The 27690-nt window shown below is 35.4% G+C and overlaps 1 protein-coding gene across 1 annotated transcript in view; it reads left to right on the forward strand.

The window, feature by feature from the left end:
* Window positions 1-27690, forward strand: part of PARD3 (par-3 family cell polarity regulator) — a 647142-nt gene that overhangs the window by 384772 nt on the left and 234680 nt on the right. Inside the window, exons 10-14 of the mRNA XM_032395672.1 lie at window positions 3221-3360; window positions 5952-6080; window positions 8376-8414; window positions 22981-23169; window positions 24478-24648. Coding sequence (XP_032251563.1) covers window positions 3221-3360; window positions 5952-6080; window positions 8376-8414; window positions 22981-23169; window positions 24478-24648 — 668 coding nt within the window. The remainder of the gene's footprint in view (window positions 1-3220; window positions 3361-5951; window positions 6081-8375; window positions 8415-22980; window positions 23170-24477; window positions 24649-27690) is intronic.

Below are 27690 nucleotides of genomic sequence, written 5' to 3' on the forward strand. Positions count from 1 at the left end.
CTTTTGCTGTTAGTCATCCATTGTAGCTGAGCATTCTGATATATTTTAAAATCATCTCTTTCAAAATGGTGTCATAAAGAATATTTCTCTTTTTATGAGCTCAACCAACTCCTACAGTTTAGGTGAAAATGAATCCAAGAGAGGTTGAGTGATTTCCCCAAGTCTCGTGGCTGTTGGCAGCAGATTCTTACGAGAACATATTCCATATCCTGACCTTTAGACCATTCTTTCCATTTGGAGTAGGGTTTACAGGGTTGTAAACTCTTGAGATTCCTATTTCCTTTCTAATCATATTCTTTCATTGAACTTTATGTGAACCACAAACTCCTTATTTCTGGTTACTGACTTTTAAGCTCCAAATACTTGGTTGACATGATCAGGAATTGACAGCTTTACTCCATTTTTGAAACCTCTTACAAATGCAGAGTTATGTCAGCATAAATCCCTTTTAGCTTTGTTAATTCCTAAATGAGATAAGTATCAGATCCTGTCTTCTTCTTTTTCTACTCAAATGACAGGCCCTTGTTTTTAAGCAAAAACACAGTAAGAACCACAAATGGAATTGTAAAAAAAAAAATAAAATTCTGCTTGGGATCTCTCAACAGAGGAAAAATATTTTACTTGGCCATTCTCATAAAGATACTAGTTCATAAATATCTTTGCCCTTTTACACTAACAGGCATACTTATTTCGTTAATTATGGTTTTTTACACAATTATATTTTAACAACTTATGATACAATATGAACTTTTAAATGAAGTGAAACTTTACTTGACATTAAAAGAGGCATTCTTTTGAATACAGAAATTAAGTTTTATTTTAATAGCATTTTAAAAGATGATTACGTTGACACAGCTAATTGACAAAGACTGCGCTCAATCATCAAGATCAGAAAAATGGAAGCAGTGGTTTTCTTTTAAACATTTTTCTGACTTTGAGTATTCTAAATGATATAGAGCTTCATAGCTCTATTTTGATTTTAATTTACTGTGAGAATGTATGACAAAACACGGAAACCAACTGTACATTCTGTCAATACTTACAAATATTTTATATGAAAAATAAATTAAGTTTATGATAAATAATAGTGCAGAATGCTGATTCTCTTGGATTAGTACTGAATAGAGGTATTTTAATAATAATGATTGTATGACAATTGAACAAGCTTTCATTGTAGCTAACAGATACGATTATTACCAGTTACAATTGTTACATTTAACATTTTTAATGAAGTACATCAAAAACATAGGGTGTGTCCATGTTAAACTTTAAACTCAGTTCAGAGTGAACTGACATGCTTTGAATGACAGTTCTTCTTTCATAAACTGAGATCAGTTCTATGTGCTAAATGGAGAAACCTTCATGATAATGATTCTTAGGCATAATTTAGGAACCATGTCATGTAAACATGACAAAATAGAACAGGCCTTATGTACTTGCTCCCATAATTATGATTTCTTAATATTTATTGCCATTTTGCCATTCTCAGATACCCTGCTCTTTTGTAGAAATTAGCTTTTTAATAAAGTCAGAGGAGAAGGTCAGTAATCTGTTTCAGTCAGTGCAAAATGTTTTGTTGGCTTTGCTAAATGAAAATTGATATCTATTTATCTTTCTTTTAAAGGTCACTGCCTGAACTTTTAGCTTACAGATTTAGGGGTTATTGCTGATATTTTAATAGTATTGAGGTTCATATAACAGTCAGTCTTTGTAGTTCATACAAATTAATATTGCAAAAGGGGAATAATTTAGAATTCTTTCTTAATAAATGTTATTGCAAGTCATTAGAGTTTCATGAAAGCACAGAGACATATGGAAAAGTCCCAGCAGAATAATTAGGAAAATTTCATATAGACAAGATGCCATTCAAGTCTTCAGCACAGAAGACTCAAGAAATTAACAGTCCAGGCACATTAAAGTGACTTCAGGCTTGAAGTAAATGAATGTTTTGTTTGTACTTGGGAATATATAGGGTAGGTTCTGTTACAGGTATAACTATGGGGTGTTTTCTTCATATCAACTTCATGTTTCTTCTTTAACCCACGTTTTGATTCATAGTTACTTGCCCGTATTTATTTACTTTTACAGATTTGTACTCTTGCTTCTAGTTTTGTACTAAGTGCTGCATCAAATTAATATATCCTTCCATAGATTTTTCACCTTTATGTAGCTCTTTATTCTTCCCACATGAGCCAAGTATTTGTCCTAGTATCACTTTGACTGAAATGGAACCTAATATCCTAAAAAGCAATTTTTTAAAAAGCTCCAGTAGAAATTAATCATTATTAGAAGTGTTATAAAAACTGTGTGATTCATTAGAAATTTGTTGCAGTCTTGACATTTTTTCTTGGCTCATTTTGGCTTGTTGCGTGTCGGTTCTAGTAACATGCAACGCCTTTTCTATACTGTATTGCACTTATGAGTGCCTGTCAGGAAAGCTGCTGAAGAGCCTAGAATTAAAACTGTACAGACCAGCACAGTGATCTGTAAATGCCTTATTAATTTCAGTACCTTTAAACATAATATGATGGTCCTTAGACTTGGTAGCTCTGATCTGAGATGGGGTCTTCCCTGGGTAATTTGCCTTTGTTTTTTATTTTTACAATTTTATTTATTGGTTGAGAAATATATATGGTAAGATTTAGGTAAATAGAAGAGAACTAGGCAAATATAATATGGTTCATCCTGTCAGTAAATTGTTTTAATTATAGTGTGGGGAGGTTCTGTTATCTAGAAAAAATTTTCTTTTCACTATTTCTTTTCCATCTTCCTGATCATTTTCTCTTTCCTTGCTCCTCCTCCTACCCTTTAAATCTGGATACCATGATTGCACAATATTAATTGATATTTGAGGTACTATGGGTTTTAACAGAATTTTTTTTCCACATGGAGAAATTAAGTTTATTTCACGTCAAATATTTTGACCAGTTTAGAAACTTTTAGCAGTCATATCTGTATATTACCTTTCGTCTGTCTTGGACTAGATTCCCATTTCTTCTTAAAGAATTTTGATATATAAGCCATTTTAAACCTTCCCTAATTTAGTCTGTTTTGGAAAAGCTTTTCAGACTTTTAAAGTATTAAAAGCAGTGTAGGCCACTGTGAAAATTACAAAATGTCAAGCTGAGGTAGAGAATAACAAAACCTTTCTGTGCCATATACCTCCGAAATTCAAGGTATCTCATTTTATTTACTTTTTTTATTGTCATTATGTATTTAGGTACAGAAGGCTTGGGATTCAGCATCACTTCCCGAGATGTAACAATAGGTGGCTCAGCTCCAATTTATGTGAAAAACATCCTCCCAAGAGGGGCTGCCATCCAAGATGGCCGACTTAAGGCAGGAGATAGACTTATAGAGGTGAGTGGCGTCTCTAAGTCAGAAGTTCCGTAATTCTTAAAAAGTTCCATTTTTACTCTTGCTTCTAGTTTTGTACTAAGTGCTGCATCAAATTAATGTATCCTTCCATAGATTTTTCACCTTTATGTAGCTCTTTATTCTTCCCACATGAGCCAAGTATTTGTCCTAGTATCACTTTGACTGAAATGGAACCTAATATCCTAAAAAGTAATTTTTAATACTATACCATCAGGGTCAGTTCTTTTTCACATCTTCATAAGTATGAAATTATATATTTTAGTAGAAGTTTGCATCATAAAGCAGTGTATTTCTGCTTTACTTCGACTTGTTTCCATGTTATTTGATGAGAAATATCTTTTCTTTTTTGAGAAATATCTTTTCATTGAGTGTACTCATAAATTTTTAGTTACTCAGACATTCAGTTTATGAGATAACATTTGTCATTATGTAAGTACAGTGTCTCCTAGGTTCTATTTCTACATGGCTTTAAATTTATGTCTGGCAATATAGAAATGATATCTACTTTGTAATCAGAACAGAGACAAATGAAGTAAATGAAAACAGTGTGTCTTGATGAGAGAAAATTTTGAAATGGCAGCGTGGAGAATGAATTGAGACATAAAAATCAAATGTCAGAAAAAAACAGTTTTTCAAAATTTCCTTTCTGTACCTCATGAGTTTCGGTTCATTGGTCTTTGAGGCCATCTTAGACATACATAAACATACATAGGCATTTCTGTGTGTGTGATTGCTTGTGTATATAGAAGTAAAAGGAAGAAAGATTGAGAAAAATAGATTAGTCGCTTTTCTTAGTGTTTTCTTCAGAAAATGTGTCTGTATTCTTGGCAGCAGATACGGCCTTTCCTAATTATTAACTAGTGTTCAAACACTAATGTTAAACTGCATTTTGTGGCATTACCCTTTCTTCTTTACTTGTAGCTTCATATGTAGTTTCGAATTCTCCAGATCAAACTCTCCTAAAGATTTCTTGAAAAGTAATGGAGCGAAGGATTGCCTTCTAGGAAAAGGATTTTTCCATGGCTACATACCGCGCCTAGATTTCTTAAATCTTGCTCCTTTCCTTTGTGTCTTATTCTTGTGACACCATTTTTTAAAGGGGCACTGGTAGAGGCTAAATAGAAGGAAAGGTTCGAGTATAAATTATATTTAGAGTGTTGTTTCCAGAAAGGGCCACTTGTCCTTGGTGCATAAATTGAGTAGTGTTGGTCCAAGTGTGCGGTTATAGCTTGTTTTATGTAGTAAGTAGGAGGCTCAGCTGGGACTTGAATTTATCATCTTTGCCCCCTGAGTCCAAAACATATCTGTCCTCCTCTCTCTCTGGCATCAGCCTCACCTTCTTTCTTTCCTGTTGACTCTCTTTCCTCCCATAATTACTTTACTTTCAACACATCACAAAGGCTTTTGTTTTTCTTTTTGAGCAGTGGGAAGAGCCTGAAACCTCTATTTCTTCAGAGTTAGGCTCTGTTTTCTGTAGCTGTCAGCTTTACTTCAAACTACATTTTCACAAGTCTTAAACCTAACTTTCTAGTCTCTGTAGTTGCATCTACACAGTGTCAACAGTTTTGTGGGCAGTTTTTCTGAGCATGTGGATATTTGGAAGCATACTTAAAAAAAGTATCAAGTCACTCTTTTTTTTTTTTTTAATCTAGAAATTTTTCCTTTCTTTGAACCTGTTACTACTTATCTATTTTGTGCAATCACTTAAATAGTAGTACACTGAGCAGTAGAAGATGGTTTTTAGTGGAGAGGGAAATGTTCCAAAAGGTATTTTAACTACAGGGTAATTTTGATATTACAATTTAAATAATATACTTTATTGTCATGGACAAAATGTTATTTTTCTCTAAAGCGAATACTATCGAATAGTTTATAAAAGAGATTTTCACTCTTATTTCTTTTAAATATATAGTGCTTTCTGGTAATGTTATTATACTTCCTTAAAGGTAAAAATAATGAGATTCCCCAGAAATTGGTTATTTCAAATCTCTCTTTTTTTTTTTTTAAGATTCTCTTAAAACATTGAAAAATATCAAGGTATTGCTACCTCAAAATATTGCTACCCCTCTATAAATATAATTATTATTTTGTATTCTTCTTTTAATGTTTGTCTTTTAGGGATAAAAAGTTATCTTTATAAGTTTCAGTAAAATTTCGTTGAAAGTTTTACCAAAATATTTTTAGTGTGTTTTTACTACTCCCTCTAACAGCAACACCTTTTAATTTGGTATAAGATAATCTATGATACATGAGGCCATCAAGATATCTCAGTCCAAAGCCATTAAGTTTTGTGTTAACCTGGTAATTTGGATATATTTGATTTTTAGTTGTTTTTGTTAATGCTCTGGTGGCTGTGGCTTTTGGCTTATTAATGAGCACTAAAAGATTTACTACTTCCTGTCCTACTTCTAGATACCTAGGCTGTGTTTCTTTATTAGCTACCAAATCATGGGAGAATTGACCACGAAATGAGCTGTGCTCCATAAGAGACATGATACATTCTAGGATGTGTGTCTTTTCTTCAGTCATACGTTTGCACAGCACTGCAGCTGAAAACTTTTTATTTGTTTTAGGTAAATGGAGTAGATTTAGCAGGCAAATCCCAAGAGGAAGTTGTTTCCCTGTTGAGAAGCACCAAGATGGAAGGGACCGTGAGCCTTCTGGTCTTTCGCCAAGAAGATGCCTTCCACCCAAGGGAACTGGTGTGTAAATTTAGAGCAGATGAAAGATTTCTGATGCACATGAGCCAGGGATCTGGGCTAGTCACTTGATGGCCAGTGTTTATTGAGACATTTTCCAAACAGTTTCTATATTTTATATATCTTTCAGCCTTAACTTTGCATAAGCATTCTTTTCTTATATTTGCTCAGTTTTGAAGATAGATCTCCACAATATTGAGTGTAGGGGTATTTAAAAATCAGATTGCAAGGATATTTTCTAGGACAGCAAATGCTTATGAGGGAACACTTTCAGATGGACTGATTGAATACAGAGACGTTGATTACTTCATAACTGTCACTTCAAAGGCTGTTGTTGAAAACTTGCCATCTCCTCCACTACGTATGACAAATGTTCATATTTCAGATTTTCATAGTGCATCCAGCTAAGCCAAGTAAAGCTTCTTGCTTCCTGTTGTATGAAAAGGAGTACCTTAACTAGAGTATTACTGTTGAAAGTAAGGAGACCTGAGTGGTACTAAGCCCCATGGCCATTAATTACCAATATTGACATTACTTGGAATGACATAGATGAAATCAAAAGGCATTTGTTTGCACTTCATTTCATTTTTTAAATGTGTATCAATATGTCTAAATATAAGAGGTATTTACATAGTATTGGTGTGAATGAAATATGTATACTAAGTTGACATAGTTTGAATGTTTTTCTGCAAGAAGTGCCAGGTTTCATTTACTATATAAAAACAACATAATTGGAGGAATCACTTTTATCTTTTAAATGTAGTAAGAAAAGTGTTTTATTTCCAGTATAAGTGGTATTTTAAATGTTTCAAAACAGATTTTAGTTGGGCCATTTTAGAGCATTTGACATCTCTTTCAGTCAGTTTTTAGCTTTAAGCAATAATTAATTCATATATACTGGAATGGCAAGGTTTTAGGGGCACAGTTCCCAAATTTATCCTATAGCCCTAAATCTCTTAGGCTAATATTTCAAGTACGGATGTGTCATGGTTAGTAAGATTTTCCTTTTATTATGAGCCAGATATGTTTCAGTGTAGGAATACCCCATCCCCTGGTTACACAAATTTGCTGTGATTTCATGGAATTTCCGATTGTGATAGGGCTGTAAGCTGAACGCTTGTGTTTTAAGTAGGTTTTGAAAATTATAAAAACATCTTTATTTCTATTTTAAAATGTTGAATGCATTATTTCCCAATTTAAATTCGGTTTTCCATTTTCCCCCCACTGTTATCCAATTTTGTGCTTAAAATGCCACCTGATCCTAAATCTGGAGATGTCTCTATTAAATTGTAAATGAGCCCTTAAAAAAAATATACTAAGCTTTAGATGGGATTTGATGAAGCTTTAATTCTTCGTCAGTATATCTTAGCCTGGGTAATAGTTAGCATTATCAGATTGCCAAAGCTTAAACACTGCTCTTCAGCAGCCCTTCCCAGACTCAGTGCCAACATCTAGCCAGCTTAAGGTTATTCAGGTTCTTCTTGTCCAATTTTGATCTTCCAGGCTTCTGTTTTCCCCTTCTGCTGCCTAGTTTTTTTTCTTGGTTATTTAATTTATTGCTTGTGAGCTTTTCATTAAGGAGTGAGCCAGTAGGCCGTCAGTCTATTATTCATGTTGCAGCTGCTTTTTAAGATTTCAAAGAATAAAATTCTGAAACTTAAAGGGGAGGGGGTGCATTTAAAATGATATTTGAATCCAATTAACAAAACTCTTTTCCTCTGGGTGTCTGTGTTTAAATTCTGTGTCTAAAACAAAATACTGTTATCAATATGTGCCTTTTTAATAAATCAACCTTTTAAATATCTATGTAATTAAAGCAACTCTATAGTATGTGAAAAAAAATCACATTTATAATCTGTGTAATATTTTAAAGTATAATACTTATGGTTCAGACTGTGGTTCAGACTGTTACTATCTGGTGTAGCTATCAAATTATAATATACCTTAGATGTAGTTGGGGAAATTAAAAAAACCAAAACAGTGCCATGAATAGAGAGCCAGTCTGGTGAGATTTGTTTTCCTCCAAATAATAAAGTCATGATATAATGTGAGCGAACAAGTAAAAATTTACATCAGAAAAATTTCTTAAAACACACACCAACACACACACAAGATAATATAACCACATCAGTGCAAGTTTGGAAGACAATCATACATCATCCATAATATAATCACCCTCTATATATTTCGTGGGTTTTAAGAACCAACAAAATTTCCTTTAAAGTCAAGCTTTGTGTCCCTGTGTGTTGAAGATGGCTTTGGTCAGTCTGTATTTATATTTTTCTTCAATTCTTCTAGAATGCAGAGCCAAGCCAGATGCAGATTCCAAAAGAAACGGTAAGAGCTTTGTCTTTTGCAGGGTACAGAGATGTTGGAAAGATAAATGGAACTAACTTCTGACTAATTATATATGAAGTTACTTGTCCTCCCTTTTCCTGGCTCATAATAGATACTACGTAGGTTCATTAAATTCCAAAGTGGTCTCATCTTAAGCTGACTTATTGCTACTACTGCAGATGGAGAATATTTCGTGATTACTTTTGGATAGACAAGGAAAGAACAGAGACAGACGTTAGAGTAGTTTCCTGTCACCTTCAGAGTAAGAGGGACCAAAAGTTGGTAAGTGTAGTAGTTTGACATAAATATAAAAGACTTTGTGAGTTGTGAAATGTTATATTTTAAGTGGCTACAAAGGAAAAAAAAAAAAAGTAAAAAAAAAAACTTGATTCAGGCACAGGAAAATAAAAAAAAATAAAAGCACAATAAAAGTGTATCATATGCAGGAAAAATAAAGTGATAGGTCAGTAATTAGGCACAACATACTAGTTGTCATAATAACTTATAGTTACTATAAGTATTATAAGTTATTATAGCATATTATAATGGGGTAATTTCTTTTAATAAAAGTAACTGCTCACAGCTTCGATTAAAATGCAAACCTAGTTGTGTCCTGTTAAAGAGACAAATCCTAATACAGACTAGAAATAAAGGAGTAAGTTGAGTTCTAACAGGCAATGCTAATGTAATGAAAATAAGAATTGCCGTATCAGCGTACCAGTCTTTGAAAGTATGGTTTTAGTGTGGAGGTACAGTGTAGGGTGAAAAGAGAAGGTGTTTTTATATTGACATGTAATATCCAGTAGAAATTCTAATAATCATGATCCTTTATACACCAACAACAAGGCATAAAAACATATCCCAAACTCTTACAAGTAGTGAGAAAATTTACCAAAACCATATCTACAGTGGGTGATGCTAGTATGTATTTTTCTAAAAATTGTCATATTAGGTAGACAAAAAATTAGACCATGAAGAATTTGAATAACATATTTAACAGGTTTGGTTTCTCTTTACACATTCATGAACAGACAGCTTTGAACCTAATAAACAAAATGTTATTTAAAAATATTCCATAATTAAAAACATGGGTGACAAATCAGACCTCAGGAAAATTGGTAAACAGTCTTGAGAATATTATTATACATTCATAAGTATGGGTTGTAGAAAATTTATGGTCTTAATTTTTATTCATAAAATCAATTGGTCAGTGTAACTAATGAAAATCAAAATGGTATCTGTGTTTGTGTATGGTGGGTAGGTTGAAAGGGAAGAGGAAATTAGATTGATTTTTAAAGAATTTAAACTGGGCACAAGTGTGATTCATAAAAAGCCAAAATACTTAAAATAGCATGATATTGTTATGGGAATAGACGAAGAGAGTGCTTGAACACATCAGCAATGATAGACCTGATGTATATATGCATATACATATATATGTATGTATAAGGCAGCATTTCCAAGTAGTTGTAAAAGATGGTTTATTTCATATTTAAAATAATTAGCCATTCAGTTTAAAAAGTTAGATTTCTTTTTCTCACCATACACCAAAATAAATCCCAGTTGGTTTATGAAATTAAACCTTAAAAAGTACTAAAATGTATTAAGAAAAAACTATGCAAAAAACAAAATAAGCAAAAATGTAAATAAAAAAATTAAAAAATATATGTGAAAAATCTGTTAGCTTTGGATAGTGAATGCCTGGCCAAGCATGGCAAAACCAAAATTTTCATTAGGTAAATAGATTTAGATTTGTCTATAGAAAACTTTTGTATAGCAATAACCATACCATGAAATAGTGATAAATGCTAAATAAAATAAATGTTAAATAAATGCTAAATGGGGAAAGTATTTTGCACTGTGACCCTTGGTGAATAACTACCCCTTTATTGTTGGGATCTCATCATAGAGCTTTTAGGAAAATGGAATGATTTCACACATAAAGTACAGTTGACCCTGAGGTTTGAACTGCATGGATCCACTTATATGTGGATTTTTTTTTTTTTTAATAAAATATAGTACCGTATTGTAAATGTATTTTCTCTTATTATTGATAACGTTTTCTTTTCTCTAGCTTACTTTATGGTAAGAATACAGCATATAATACATATGACATAGAAAATACGTGTTAAACAACTGTTTATGTTATCAGTAAGGCTGTTAGTAAAGTTTATAGGGAGTCAAAAGTTTTATGAGGATTTTCTACTGTGTGAGGGGTCACTGCCCATAATCAGCACCTGTTCAAGTCCAGGACAACGTGAGATAGAAAATCATGCTATAAGCTGTAAAGATAGGCATGTTCTTCCAAAACATTTAGGCAGTCCTGGCAAGGAAATTGGTGATTAGCCCTGACCTTTTCAGTCACTGAAGGGAAGAAGTGGCGTTGGTTTTAAATGCCATATTCCACTGAGAATTCCAACGTCCATTTTAGTCCACTGCTTACGCAGTAGCCTCCTGTGTTCATGAGAAAATTTGTCCAGCAAATGACAATTCAGTCACCTTAACAAAAGAAGAAATATACACATGTACGTGTGTCTGATGTCTGATTACAAATGGAAGTTTTTTTCTGATGAGAGTTTTTCCAAGCTCAGTCAGAAATCACAGTTTGTTTTTTTTTCTAAGTATTTTCTTTTTGGTTTCTTTGTTATTGTTGTTGACTTGTTTTTAATAGGTCCTCTCACATCTGTGCCTCTGTTTCTGCTCTTGCTCCGTATATAAGACAATACAATTTTGGGTTGTTAAAGGCTTCATGTTACATTTAAAACTTAAAAAAAAAAAAAACAAAAGACTTCCCGGGTCGCTGCCTCTCTTTGTACCTTTTGAGGGCAAGTCATTAAATTCATTTAAGTCTTGAAATTCTCTGATATTATTTAAACTTTTAGGTAATTGTAAGCACCTTGAGAATAGATAGGTCATAAAAGTCAATTAATTTGTTTGTTGGTTGATTATTACAATGACCCATAACTGATTTAGTCTGAGAAATTGAAAACATGTCATTAAGGTATATGAATAAGTTCAATGAGTAGTAGACCTCTTGAATTTATGAGATGGAAGTTTCCTGTACATCTTCTAAGTATCATCTTAATTAATGAGAGTGGGAGATTGTAGCTGGGGCACAAGGGTGCCGGAGCATCTAGCTCTTGGGGTCCAGGCAGACCAGTTCCAGCTACTTGCTGCTGACAGGATCCAGAGGCAGAGAGACAAATGGTAGGGAAACAAGAAAAGAATTTATTTCAGTGAGGCCAACACTGGGAAGACAGTGGACTAATATCTCAAAGACTGTCTCCAAAGTGCTGAAAATACTTCCAGGTTTATATAAGGAGAAATGTGGAGCAAAGGTTGGTACATACATATATTGCCAGGTGAACCGGGGAGACGTGGGCTCTGAGGCTTCAACCCAGCCTGTCCCAAAGATGTCACCCAAGTCGTTTGGTCTTGTTATGAGAAAGAATTACAGGACAGACACAACACAGACTAGAGACAGAAGCTGGAATGTTTATTAAAGTGAGAGTACACTCTCCAGATGTGAGAAGGCCAGTGAGTGAGCTGATTATCCTGGGGGTTGGGTTTATATCTTTTATTGACAGTTGTGGAATATTCATTACTTGGGTGGGGATTTCTTGGAAGCTGGTTTTGAGCCTTTTCTTCCTTATTTGGGCAGGGGTTTCCAGCCTACTTTGTCAGCCATCTTGGGCCTGTCTGGTTTGACCTTGGTTCTTGTGGTTTTGTTCTGGAGTGTTGCCAGGACAGGCCTCTGACTTTGTCAATAGCTGGCCATGACTGACTTTTTCTTGGCCTCCAGGCCTCCTGTTAGAACCTAACTGAATGTCTCTAACACATAGGTGGGCAGTGAATGTCAGGTTGATCATTGTCTTGAGGTCAGTCACACTTGGGTCTTCCTGGCTCAGGGTAGTCCTTATTGCCCCGGGGCCGGTGGGGGGGGTTAGTTTTGGCTCCCATCAGGACATGCTTTGCTGGCAGGGTCTTTTGCCTGAGTTAAGAGTTAAACTGAAAAGAAGAACTTAATCCATTAGAAAGTACAGATTGAGGTCAAAATGGAAATAGTTGAAGTCCTTTTTCAAGATTAGAAATTCTGGTTGCAAATTAACCATTGAAAATTGGCCAGAAAGCCGAATTATTTAGCACAGGCTCACCACCACTTGCTCTATGTCCTGAATAAACTCCTTTGCCTTTGAGAAGTTTATTCCCTTAATATACGGCATCTCATGTGGATGTCCTGGTAGGAGGTACTAGTCAGGGTTCTCCAGAGAAACAGAACTCATAGGATATGTGTATATATAGGAAGAGATTTAGTATAATAGTTTGGCTCGTGTGATTCATGAGGCCACCAAGTCCACATCTGCAGTGTGGGTCAGCAGGCTGCAGACCCTGGAGAGCCAATGTTGCCGATTCAGTCTCAAGTCAGTTGGCTGGAGAATCTCCTCTTCCTCAAGGAGGCTGTCTTTCTGTTTTGTTTGGCCTTTAACTGATTGAATGAGGCCTACCCACATTGTCGAGGGCAATCTGTTTTATTCAGAATTCATCAATTTAAATATGAATCTCCTTCAGAAACACCCTGTGAGTTGACATATAAAATTAACATCACAGTGAGGTGTAGTGAATTTACCTGCTGGCTATAAGACCTTGACTTACCAAAGTGCCAGTTTCTTCCTTGGCTTCAAATAGGACTAATGCAAAACTGGTTAGGAAGCTCCCCAAAGAGCTATTGAGTAGGATCCATGTCAAAATACAATTTTATGTTAAACAGATTCAGGGCTATGAGATAAAAGTAGGCCTTTAGAAAATAATATGGTTTAGAGATGATACTAGAGCACAGAGATAAGATATGCTTAAAAGTCATGAATTCAAAATGCATTCCAAAAAGAATGGATTCTTTTTATGTATTAGTGGATTCTAGTATTAGTGGATTCTCCCTATGAAAAATGCAGGGATATAGTGGGGAGTCCTGGAAGAGGTGGAGGCATCTTGATAGGCTAACTTCAGAAGATTTAGTCTTGATATAGAGATTTAATGAGGTAGGTAATAAGCATTGTCATTAAGAGGTTCATTTAACTAATGGTTATAGGAGATCAAGTAAATGCTACCATAATGACCCCACTGTAAAATGAGAAAACCGCAGAAGAAATTAAAAGAACAATCCCATTTGCAGTAGTATCAAAAAGAATAAAATACCTAGGAATAACGTGAACCAGGGAGGTGAAAGATCTGAACACTGAAAACCGTTAAGACATTGATGAAAGAAGTTGAAGGTGACACAAATAAATGGAAGGATCCTCTGTGCTCATGGATTTAAAGAATTAATATTGTTAAAATGTCCATACTGCCCAAAGTGATCTACAGATTTAATGCAATCCCTATCAAAATTCCAGTGACATTTTTCACAGACATAGAAAAGTAAGACTAAAATCCACATTGAACTACCAGAGACCCTGGCAGCTAAAGCAATAGTAAGAAAGAACAATTAAGCTGGAGTCATCGCACTTCCTGATTTCAAACTATATTACAAAGCTGCAGTTATCAAGACAATATGGCATTGGCATAAAAACAGACACAAAGATCAATGGAACAGCATAAAGAGCCCAGAAATGAACCCATCTATATATGGTCAATTAATTTATGACAAAGAACCCAGACTCTACATGGGGAAAGGATAGTTGTGTTGAGAAAACTTGATCTTCACATGCAAAAGAATGAAACTCTTATTTTATACCATACACAAAAATTAACATAAATGGATTAAGGATTTAAATGGATTTATGAAACCGTAAAACTCCAAGAAGAAAACATGCTCCTTGACATTGGACTTGCTGATGATTTTTTGGATTTGACACCAAAAGCAAAGGGAACAAAAGCAAAAGTAAACAATGGCAACTACATCAAATTAAAAAGCTTCTGCACAGCAAAGGAAATCAATAAAATGAAAAGACAACCTAGAGAATGGGAGAACATGTTGGCAAATAATTCCATCTGATAAGGGGTCAATATCCAAGGGACATGAAAAACTCCTACAACTCAATAGCAGAAACATCAACAATCTGACTAAAAAATGGGCAGAGGAACTGAATAGAAGTTTTTCCAGAGAAGACCTACAAATGGCCAGGAAATACATGAAAAAGTGCTGAATGTCAATTAATCACCAGGGAAATGCAAATCAACACCACAGGAATCACCTCACAACTGTTAGAGTGACTACATCAAAATGACAAGAGATAACAAGTGTTGGGAGAAAGTGGCAAAAGGGAACACTTGTACACTGTTGGTGGGGATGTAAATTGGTGCAGCCACAATAGACGATAGTATGAAGGTTCCTCATAAAATTAAAAATAGAGCTACCATGTGATCTAGCAATCCCACTTTTGAGTATGTATATCCAAAGAATTGAAATCACTATCTCATTGCAGCATTATTCACATTAGCCAAGATATGGAAATAACCTAAGTGTTCATCAGTAGATTCATAAAGATGTGGTGTCTATATACGTTGGAATAGTATTCAGTCACGAGAAGGAAGAACATCCTGCCATTTGCAACAACATGGGTGAACCCCGAGGGCATTACGCTACATGAAAGAAGTCAGAGAAAGACAAATACTGTATGGTATCACTTATATGTGGAATCTAAAAAAGCCAAACTCATAGAAACAGACTAGAATGGTGTTTACCAGGGCCTGGGGGATGGGAGGAAAGAGGAGATGTGGGTTAAAGAGTATAAGTTTCCAGTTATAAGATGAATAAGGTCTGGGGATCTAGTGTAGAGAATAGTGATTATAATTAATAATACGGTATTATATACTTGAAAGTTGCTAAGAGAGTAGACCTTAACTGTTCTTACCACAGAAAGAATATATAATTATGTGATGTGATGGAGATGTTAGCTAGTACTATGGTGGTAATCATTTTTCAGTCTGTCACTGTATCAAATCACCCATTGCACACCTTAGACTTATACAGTGTTATATATTAATTATATCTCAAAAAAGCTGGAAAGAAAAAAAAATCCAGTCAAATCAGACAAATCAAATAGGGAGCTTAATGAGGGAGTGAATTTTGAGTCATTACATTTTTATCGATGTCTTTGTACAAATTCTTTGGGTTAAATTAATAATGAAACACTTCTGTAGTCCCTATAATGTAAATCAATGTTGGTACTGTAGAGAACACACATTAAAGTGTTTTTTTGAGTTTTTGATGAAGACTTATACTATCAGACACTAATCATATGTTGGCTTTAGTAGTTTGGTTTTGAGCAGCAAATATTGCTATTGTCATAAACATTTTATAAAATCTTGTGCTATTTTTAGTGCTTTAAATGCTCAGACTTTTTTTTAAAACTTTTTAGTTTAATTTAATTAAATAAGTTTGAATTCAGATGATTCAAACTTATTTTTTTTAAGTTTATTTATTTATTTATTTATTTAGTAATCTCTATACCCAACATGGGGCTTGAACTTAAAACCCTGAGACCAGGAGTCACATGCTTTTCCGACTAAGCTAGACGAGGCGCCCTGATTCAAACTTAGGTTAAAATGATCTTTCTCCAAAGTTGGGATAGAATAATATTTTCATGATATTATAAAAATTGTAATGATTTTGTATAGTCAATCTCTGTGTCAATTCACGTGAAATTGCTTATTATTACTATAGTAAGATAAGGATTTCTTAGTGTTTGATGTGCTTGTCCTTGAGAAATATATCTTATTTATTTTTTATTCTCCTTTTGTAGATAGTAATAAAATTAATATTTTTAAAATTTATTATATGATTTTTTTTGGTATTGAACTCTTAGGTTATTTTTTATGTTGGTAGAAATACCTGTTTTAAATGAAAACTGTTTTAGATATAGCAGAAGTATTCTGGATTAATTCCTGTGTACCATTTTCATTCTGAAATGTCAGACTTTTAGGAAAGTTTCAAAAACAGTACAGAAAACTCCAGTATGCCCTTCACCACATTCCCCAGTTGTTAATATTTTACCACATTTGATACATAATTATCTTTCATCCTCCACCCTCTCTCTACTTTTTCCTTTGTTCCTTCCCACTATATATATATTTTTTCTGAATTGAGAATAAAATGCAAATGTAATTCCCCTTTATCTGTAAATATTTCAATGTGTCTATCCTAAGAACAAGGACCTTTCCTTATGCAACCACAGTATAGTTGCCAAAGACATGAAATTAACACTGACTTGAAAGTTTTGTACTACCACTTGCCCCAATTAATGGCCTTTATAGCATGCAGAGATGAATGAATGAATGAATGGATACATAAGAATCAAATTCTGGTCTGGCTTCCAATTCAGGACCATGTGTGGGATTTAGTTGTCATGTCTCTTCGGTCTAATGTAATCGGGAACATTTCTTTAGTTTATCTTTATTTTTCATTTTTGAAGAGCAAGTTACTTTGAGAATGTGCCTCAATTTGGGTTTGTGTGGTATTTTTTTAATTTGATAAGGGTTTTTCTAACTTAACATTATAGATTAATAACTGTATAAAACATTTTATTATCAGTATTGGTATTATCAAGCCAATAAATTCTTTAAATTTTACTTATTTTACATCTACCACTTGATTTAGAATAGAGCACAATAAAGCCAATGTGACATTTTGACTTTGCTTAATAAGAATAATTAACCTTAACATATCAGCACAGATAATGTGTATAAACATTCATCTCACATGTGGGATAAATTAAAATATATAACTTAAACTTTGGAGGGTCATTCTTTTGTGCAAAAACAAAATAAAACCAAGATAACTTCTTATTTAAAAAATCCTCCTCATAATTAAAAACATGAATCGTTCCTATTTGTGATAACTGCATATTATTTAATCTCTTTATGTTGAATGAATGTAGTCTCCCTTTAACTTCTTTAAACCTTTTGTTAGCTTGAGAATATGATGTTCTGTCACTATGGCATAATGGTTTTGTAAGAACTCTGGTATCCCTTCTGAGCACCAGCTCCTGCCCAACATTTATAACCATGCTCCTAGCCCTTCTTGCCCACACTGGTTTTTTAAGAGGAAGAAGAATTAAAGAAATGGCACGCAGTGGGATTTTTATGTTACAGAGCAGTAGTGTATAATGGATGTTACAAAAATCAGTCAAGTATAGAAGAAAAAATCACCTGCAATTATGTGACTTCAGTGCCACCATTTTGATGTGTATTTTTTTTTTACGATTTTCTTCTTTACCTATGTAGCTAATATATATATATCATGTTCCAGGCACATATCATGTAGCTAATAAATGTCATGTCCAAAGCAGAAGGACAGACTGATATGTCCCTTCCTCCTAAAGCTTTTACTGGTATGAGAAGGCAGACATTAAACAATTTATTAAAATAGGATCTCAAGGCTTATGATGGGTGCAGTATTGGAAGTTAAGAAAGCTTACAGGATAAAACCCAGTTTTCTTAGTCACAAATGTTTTTCTGTCCCACCAAATGGGATACTTTTTAAAGACTTTGATAGCTGAATAGTATTACATTGTGTAAGTATATCTTAATCTACCTAATATCATACATGTAGGTTTTTCTTATTTTTTAGCTGTCCTATTAAAACAGTGCACATCTTGACAGTTAAATCTTTGTTCTTGATCACAGTTTTTTAGGACATATTACTAAAGTACTATTTTTTGGGTTAAAAATGTAGAGGATCTTGATAAGCATTGTCAAATTGACTTCTATAAGTGTTGTATCTTTTTATATTTCAGCAGCAGTGCAGGAAAGTGCCCATTTCACCAGCCCTTTCTGCATTCTTGGATTTCATTACTTAAAGCAGTTTTCTTCAGTAGTTTGATAACTTTTGTTGATTGCATGTCTTTTGTTGCAAGTAGATTATTTTACCTATTTTTTTTTGTCCACTCATCTTTCTTTAATGAATTGCTCATTCATATCTCTTACTTGTTGTGGGAGTGTTCGTCTTTTTGTTATTAATTTATCATGTTTGTGCAGTAATGAAATTAACTCAATGGAAAAGGGAGTGAGAGAGAAGTCAATAAATTATAGTGGAGCAGTGAGCAGCAAAAAACTTTGCTGTTATTTCTCTGCTCACACTCACAACACTTCTCATACCAGTGTGTGAGTCTTCCAGACCATGTACTTCTTTATATGGTCTGGAGTTAGTGTAGACCCCACAAGTTATGCGCTCAGTCCCACAAGACTGCCCCCCACTCAGAGGCCATAAGAAAGTAGTGGATCCCCAGGCTACCCACAACTTCTGTCTAACTTGGCCACAAATCAGAGGTTCCTATGACCGTCTCCTTGGGTTTGATAATCTGTTGGAGCAACTCACAGAGCCCAGGATCACAGTTTACTTACTATCGCCAATTTCTTACAAAAGTATTTTATTTTTTTAAAGATTTATTTATTTATGTGAGAGAGAGTGAGTGACAGAGAGAGAGAGAAGAGTACATGAGCAGGGGAGAGGGAGAGGGAGAAGCAGACTCCCCACTGAGCAGGGAGCCCAATGCAGGGCTCAATCCCAGGACCTGAGCCAAAGGCAGACACTTAACTGACTGAGCCACCCAGGCACCCCTACAAAGGACATTTTAAAGGGCACAGACAGACCACTAGATGAAGAGATATTTGGGGCAAAAATCTACAAGTTCCCAAGCTCAGGAGCTACTATCCCTTTGGAGTTGGGGTGTGCCCCCATTCTGGTAAATTGCTATGTTTATTAACCCGGAAGCTCTCTGAACCCCATACTTTTGCAATTTTTATGGAGGCCTCATCGTAAAGGCATGATCAATTATTAACTGTTTTCAGCCGTTCTCACCTTCTTGGAGAATGGGCTTGGGCTAAAGTTCTTAACTTCTAATCCTGGCTTGCTCTTTCTGGTGACCAGAGCCCACCCAGGAGCCACCGAGGAATCCACCAAATGTCACCTCATTAGAACAAAAGATGCTCCTAACATCCAGAAAATCCCAAGGGATTTAGGAGCTCTGTGTCCCACACTCTTATTAGGAAATTACAAGGGTTTTAGGAGCTCTGTGTCAGGAACTGGGGTGAAAGACCAATATAATAGCAGGCATTGAAGGGAGATTTTATATATTTATATTTCCTTTTATTTCACAAATGGCAGAATGTTGGCTGAATCATTTATTTCTTTGCTGAGCCTGAAATCAGCTATTGGACTCAGATCTGTGATTTTAGGGCCTCCTATAACATGGATACATACCACGTCTTTTCACAATATTTTGTGCACTCTTATTAAAATCTTGATATATTGAGGCTCAGAGATGACTCTGCTCATAATTTTTTTTTTCTATTTAAGATAATCAACTTTTTTTCCCTCTCTCATTTGGATCTACCCATTTTTCAGATTAAGCAGGCTCAGAAGGACCTGTGGGCCCACTGTTTCCCACAGCTGTTGGACTGCTCTCCGGGGAAAAAGGACGCCTGGCTGGGCCTTCGTGTTGCACGCTTGTGGTTATTGTTCTGTCTCACTGCAGATAGAAGTGTGCATCTTTTCTGCTATTCTGAGGATAGTGGGAAAGCAGATAGCTTTCATACTGCCCATTCTGCAGGCTTCCTGCTTCTGGTGTGCTTAACAAAAATGCCAGTGGAGTAGTGGGCAAAGTAAAAAATGACAGGTTACATCAGTGCAAAAAATCACTTGGAGTGTTCAAACGTGTGTGCATGAGGGACATGATATGAGCTTGAATGACATGGTCATGTGCAAATGACTGAGAGGCAAAGGAAATACATTTGTTGTATTTTTGTAGAAAGAATTTGACTCAGACAGTTGTAAATTACACAATCTGGATGGAACCCGTCAAGGTGATAGAAAATTAGCTTCTCCTTTGTATCAAAATGAAGAGATCTATACTAGAAGACTCCGTAAAAAGTTCTCTATAATGTGGCATTTAAAATGGTTTTTGAAGAGCAAATTTTTTAAAACATTTTGCTGCCAGAAAATTAAGTTCTAAAAGCTGGCATTAATTTCAGTCTTATGTCAAGAGCCAAATGGATTAATAATGAAATATCAAAGGAAAGTACAATCTCTCACTTAAATGTTTTTAATGATAATAATGACTTAAGACTTGATAAGAAAGCTGAAAAAGAATATCATTCCCATCCTGTAGTTTTCATAATAAATGAAACTTTCCTATGGAGAAAATAGTCTCCTTTAAGACAGGTTCAGAGTAGGGCATGTCAGGAAATGATTCCAACTTGATTAAAATTTTTCTTCATATATTCAGTCAGCTCCTTATCTTGATTTTTCAAGTAGAAAAATAAATGAGAATTTTAAGCCTTAGTAAAACATTATGGAAATGTGAAAATCAGTAAACATTAAAAAGCCAAACTGAAGATCTAAATCAGTAAGTGACAATTAAGAACCTTCTAGACTTGAGGCAAACAAATGTACTCAATGATCAGACCTAAATGTGCCCAGCTGAGGACTATCTTTGCTTTTTATACCTTTTTAAATGCAACTTTTCCAGGAATATAAATACTGATTCTGATTCACAAAGTATGTTTTACCTTTAATTACTTCTGAATTTGAAATAACTCTGAAGGACACTATGGTGTGTTTTGATACTGTTTTGTGTTTCAGACATCACAATTTACTTACACATTATGTTTTTATAACAGATTTTATATTGAGATGGCTGTATTAATTCACACAAAGTCATTACTTAGTCCTTCTGAACCATATGAATAAAAGTTTATAGAATATAAAATGTATATGAGTATTAGCATAGTAAATATGTGCTATATCAATATTTTGATACGAGTATTTGATATTTCTTTCTCTCCAATACATTGGTTTTATTTGAGCTATAATTATTCTCTGGGAATATTTTCAGTATAAACATTTTTATAATGAGCAGGCTTAGGCTTGATTTTGACTTTGACACTGAAATGTATTTGCTTTGTATAGTAACATAGCTATTGCCCTGTATCTTTTCAAGTTGTTCTTATTTTGCATTCTTTATTATATAGTTTTCCTGTTTTTAACATATTAGTGATTTTATTTTTTTGAAACATACCTTGTCCCGATAACTATGAGGTTGTTTTTTGCAAAGATGGCACAAAGAACATCCTACCATAAAATGTTAATAGTGGATATTAGTAAATTAGAAACCTCACTTTATGAGTCACATTATTATGGATTTGGGGATTTAAAAAAACATATCTTTTGCAGTAAAAAATTATCTTTTATTGATAAATGCTATGCTTCTAAAAATTATTTCATCTGGTTGTGATGTTAAATCCCCGAATTTGTAAAAAAAAAAAAAATTATTGTTACTAGAAAAATTTAAACATTGGTGGGACACAGAAGAAAATTGAAGTCTACCCACATTGCTCTGCGATAGCCTCCTTCCATGTGTGCAATTGAACATTCTTTAAAAGCACACTTTAAAGGATGCATTATAGTCTAGCCTAATTATGTACCATTAGATGTTTAGCCATCTTTCAATTATAATTTGATAATTCCAGCTTGAGTGACTAGGTGGATGCTGGAGAAATATTCCAAAATTGGAGAAAGAGGAGCAGGAATGTGTGGTAGGACTAGACGAGGCCTTTAGCTGTGATTTGAAGAGTTTGTGTCACCTAGCTGTTATGTGGTTGGAAATACTAACTTGGAGTCCTTACCTATTTGGAGATGACCAGGGTAGAGATGTGAGTGGTTCCAGTCCTGGTCGTGGGTGGGACTGCTGAAGAGAAGTCTGGAGGCGGGCAGGCGGCCTCGTCCCCGGTGCCCAGTGTTGTAGTGGCAGAACACATCCTCTGACTGGTTCATCAGGCTGTACTTTCAGCTTCCTGTTCTTCCTCAAATTTTAAGGGGGCTGGACAGGATTTGGTGTGTCTTAAATGTGTTCTGTTCTGAAACAGTCTTCTTATGCAGTGATGACTACAGTTATGAAATCAAAGCTTACAGACACCACTAATTAATGAAGCCGTATTGCTTGGAGAATATCCCCCAGCTGTCTGAGGCATACTACAGTGTTGAGGAAAGGTGTCCTCTGATATTGTTTCTGTCTCATGGATGTTGAAGGTTAAAGCTCTCTAGTGGCTCTCTGAAAATGAATACCTGTTTCTGCTGGCTTTGTATCATCAGAACTTATTATTGTGAAGAAAATGATATACCATTAGTGAGCATTAAACTCCTAATGACATCAAAAATTCCTAATGAATAAAAGGACAAATGAGTTATATTTATTTATTTTGATTCCTGCTGTGACTGTTTTTCTCCTGTGGTTTAGGATATATGAACAGAACAACAACAACAAAAAAGTCCCAAACTCTAGGAGTCACATGTCTTCAGTCTTCAGCTGTATTTTTCCCTACATTTCTCAGAATCTGCTTTGAGTTTGTTTCAATATTGAAACAAGTGCCACATAAAAATATTAACAGCTGGTTCCAGGAATCATCTGGAGGGGGTGCAGATGCACTGTTATCATGGATCTTGTCACAGAACGTTGGTGGAAATACTGTGCCTGTTAGGATTAAAGACTGCTCATTAGCAGTCTTTAAAAATAGCTGTGAGAAGGGAACATTGGAATATAATGTGCCATGCAATTTTGTTTCCTATTAGAAAGCAGAAGATGAGGATATTGTTCTCACACCTGATGGCACCAGGGAATTTCTGACATTTGAAGTTCCACTTAACGATTCAGGATCAGCCGGTCTTGGTGTCAGCGTCAAAGGTAACCGGTCAAAAGAGAACCATGCGGATTTGGGAATCTTCGTCAAGTCCATTATTAATGGAGGAGCGGCATCTAAAGTAAGCAAATGTTACCCTTACTCGGCTTATGCCCATTAACAAAAATATATCATTACAACCCTATTCCTATCTTGGGAACATATACACAGTGTGTGTGTGTGGGGGGGGGGGCTCCTTTCCTCCACCCTCTTATGGCCTGTGAATTAAACTGGCAAAAGACACATGAACAGAACATGTTTACAGATTTTATTGATGTTAATATTTAAATTTTTCCATGTACAGGGGCTTTACAGAAAAGAAAGAAAATCTAAAGAAAACTCAGAAGCTTAGATACCATTTTAGCAAAAGGCAGTAAATTGTGGAACAGTAATTAGACAAAAAATGACATTTGGGCTTCTCAGGTCAATTGTGGGATGGTAAATAGATGGCAGAAACTAGTGGTAGATAAGGTTTCTTGTGCACGGTCTGTTTTGTCGCCTGGCTAATCTCAGAGCCATCGCTGTCTCTGGTGATGTCCTTCTCTTCCTGGTTAAGGACAGGCGAGGGGCATCTTTATAAGAGGAGCTCTGTGTTCAGCCAGCAAGGCGGAGAACAGAGAGCTCCTCCGGCATCTGCCAGTTCTCAGTTGCCTTCAGCTCAAAAGAGTCCTTGTGCCAGAATGGCATGTTTTGGAGTGGCATGTTCTGATACCCTGTCACGCTTACCCTGTAACGCCTTTTGTTTTCTTCATAATACCCCATTTGTGATCAAGCGAATAGAAATCTCCGTGATCTCTCATTTTAGGATGGAATCCATAGCTTCAAGTCCCCATTTTTTTGTCTCACAGAATTTACAAGCCATAGTCCTTGTAGTTCAAAGAAGATAATCCATGCAAAGACTTAGCTTAGGTTCCGGGCACAGAGCTGCCCTACAGGAAGGCTCATCTTTCCCCTGTCCCCTGCCTGTGGGTCACTTAGCCTGCTTGCCAGTGGAGAGCAAGTTTCCTCCCTGTTCGTCAAGAGGGCACTTCTCTGCAATTGTGTAACAGCCTTGAGCTTTTTCTTGTCTTGGGTTGTAAATAACCTCTATGGGTGTCTCTGGAAGCAAGAAAGTAATCACTTTGTGTCCTTTGAATTAGTATGCTGTTTTGGTAAACAGATTATGATAATGACTTGATTTACAAATGTATAAATGATTGAAATAGACACAGGCTGCAGTGGCTGCTTAGACATTATTGTGCTCCTGTTCAATTGGACACAGTCCATTAGGATTAAAGCCCCCTTTCTCTCCCCTTGTTTTTATTTTTTATTTTTTTTTAACTAAATAGAGAGCAACTTCTTTTATAACAGACTATTTAATAGCACTTACTTCTACCTGTTTTCTTCCCAGGATGGAAGGCTTCGGGTGAATGATCAACTGATAGCAGTGAATGGAGAATCCCTGTTGGGCAAGACAAACCAAGATGCCATGGAAACCCTCAGAAGGTCTATGTCTACTGAAGGGAACAAGCGAGGAATGATCCAGCTCATTGTTGCGAGGCGAATAAGCAAGTGCAATGAGGTAAAGCATAGGAAATAAAAAGAAGACACTAGCATTTGAAATTGTAATAAGACTAAGTTTTTGTCCTAATGGATAAAGAATGGCAGGTCCTGGGACTTTCCTTCAAAATATTATAAAATTATCTTTACTCTTTTTATTGTATTGACTGTGGACTGTGATTTGTTCTCTTACTTCTATGATCAAAGTATTCCTAAGTGTGCATTAGTATTTCTATGGCCAGCTCAACAAATAACACTGGGAATCTTAAAAGCACCTTCAGCTGGGTTCTCTTCTTGCAAACAGGGCCATACCTTCCTGCTGGGAGCCAACAGTTTCTCTTCTGTTCAGTAGTGTTGTACCTGGGAGAGAGAAACAATGAAACAAGGGCTAGTTCATTTGTTTATCTAAAATGGGATGCCTCTTCCAAAGTCCCTGACAGGGGAGAGTCTGTTTCTCTTGTGACATTGTCAAAAGTGTAAGTCTCCCCTTCTGTTCCCTGTGTCCCCTTTCTCCTTCACTACAGGGTTGAGTATTTTCCCCTTGATTGCATGCTTTTTGAGAGAGAACTATTGCACAATGCCATGGCTGGTTCTAAATATATGCAGCAGTGCGTAATTAGGAATGAGTAGGAAGAGTATCCTTTCCTGAAGGGTGTGATCATCTGTTTCCCCAAATAGTAAAAAAAATAGTAAGTGGAAACATACTTTCTGGCATAGTGGGGTATTTGAAAATTTAAAAGGAATTATATATTGATTTGATAATATTAGAACTTGAAAAAAAACCAGGTTCATAGATCTGTTATAAATTATGTGCCATCTATAGGAAATAGGTGGGAGCTGAGAATTTATAGAGCAAAGCTTGTTAAAAATGTAGTTTGTTTTTGCTTTTAATCAATGCTCAACTCCCCACATTTTTAAATCAACTAAAAGGAAATGACTAGGAAATCATACAAACTGAAAATTATATCTAAATTGTTTAAGTGTTTTTCTTAATTTAAAAATCTATGTTATATATCTAAAGCGAGCTATTCAGGTTGTGTTGATCACTCATGCCATCCCGTAGTACATTCATATTTTGCAATGAAGGTTGGGTAGTCAATGTACGGGGGTGACCAACTTTGGGATGGTTATTGACTACTGACTTCTTTATTGTTTTTATTTTTCAAATGGAGAATTTGTTAACAATAATTAATGCATTAATTTCCACAACAACAAGAGAACAGTGTAACCTTTAACTTCTCAGAATGGGGAACAGTGGGACATAAAAAAATTCACTTTCGGGCACCTGGGTGGCTCAGTCGTTAAGCGTCTGCCTTCGGCTCAGGTCATGGTCCCAGGGTCCTGGGATCGAGCCCCACATCGGGCTCCCTGCTCAGCGGGAAGCCTGCCTCTCCCTCTCCCACTCCCCCTGCTTGTGTTCCCTCTCTCGCTGTGTCTCTCCATGTCAAATAAATAAATAAAATCTTTGGGAAAAAAATTCACTTTCATAAGATAAATATAAATGCTAATCCCTCTGAGTAGGCTACTGGAATGGTTTTCTTGAATAATAGAGTTTTTATTTGTTGCCAAAAGTTAACTGACCTTTCTAATATAAGTCCTATAAATAGTGCTAGTTGAAAAATTCTCCAAAGTTCACAAGCACATTGTTCTTTATTAGGTCTTTTTCTAAAACTGAATAATTTCACATTTACAGGGCAGTATTTGTTTGGCAGATGTTTATTGAGCACCTACTATATTCAAGAAATGTGTTAGATCCTTGGGAATATGGCAGTGAATAAAAACAGATGGGGCTCCTTCTCTCACAGAACTTATATTCTACTGGAGAATATATCATATTCTCAGTCTCTTTAAAAATAAAATTTGTAAACACCTCAAAATTTTCTTTCACAGAAAAGCATTGGATGTTCTGGGGGCACTTAAAACGTTAAGAAATGTGCTAAAGACCAGCATCCTGAATCCAGACATGCTTTCCTCTGATTCATATGAGTCCCTGTCATTCCCCAAACAGTAGCAAAGCAAACCTGTACCAGCCTGAAAATGTTTTGATAAAAGCACTGATTTTATTCCCTGTTGTCCTGTAAAACACACGAAATTGAAATCCCACTGAAAGATCTCTGGGTCTCATTTACTTCTGCATATGAATTTATGTGAATGAAATGATTTAAGGGAACAGCTGCAATAGATAGTAATAGACCTTAATATTCAATATTCCTTATGGTATCATTTTCATGCATTGCTGGTTATTACTATTTCTTAGGAGAGTATAAGCTTATAAAACAATTATATTTAAAAAAAAATCTTATCACGAGTGCTGTGCTTTCTTTGTAATACTACCGAGAAGCCTTTTGTACTGACAGGGTTTAACTAAAGAATTATATGAAGACAGAAGAGCTCAGTTCGGCTTCCCATAAGGCATGAGACATGATTTTGCTGCTGTTGTATTTATATGTTACCTTTGGAAAAACATCTCCCTGAATTATGAGAGAGTATGTGTAAATTATGTTACAGTAAATATTGATAGAAGCATACGGTGTCTTGTCTTGAATGAACCTCAAGCCAAAATAATGTGCTTGCGTTCCGTCCTTGTGGGTCTATTAGTCAGCCAGAGGCCGGTCTTGGACAGTATCACAAAACTATATTTTACTAATTCATCTTTAAATCAAGGGTTTGTGTACCTAATTTCAAGCCAGAGGAGATGAAAATTTGCAGAAAGAAAACAGTTTGTACTTTGTCACATCTTTCCATGCCCTTTTCTTGTATGTAGGAAGTGCCATATATTTTTTTTTTCAAAAACTATTTGTCAACTCTCCACAGTAGGTATCGTCCCCTTACCCTGCATTTCACGCTACAGCACATTTGGGGCGTTCTCCGGAAGATGTTGCTCAGTCTCTTTTGGTTGGCCTTTCAGGAATCTTGGAACGCCACCAATCTTGAATCTCTTCTTACCTGCTCTCCTCCTTTTTCTGCTACCTCACTCTGGCTCTTCTCCCTCCTTTGAGGTTCCTTTATTTCCGCCTGCTCTGTCACCGTTGGTGTTTCTCGCTGCTCTCCCCGGGCCGGCTCC

The sequence above is a fragment of the Phoca vitulina genome, unplaced genomic scaffold (assembly GCF_004348235.1).
Source record: "Phoca vitulina isolate PV1807 unplaced genomic scaffold, GSC_HSeal_1.0 scaffold86, whole genome shotgun sequence".
Lineage (NCBI taxonomy): Eukaryota > Metazoa > Chordata > Mammalia > Carnivora > Phocidae > Phoca > Phoca vitulina.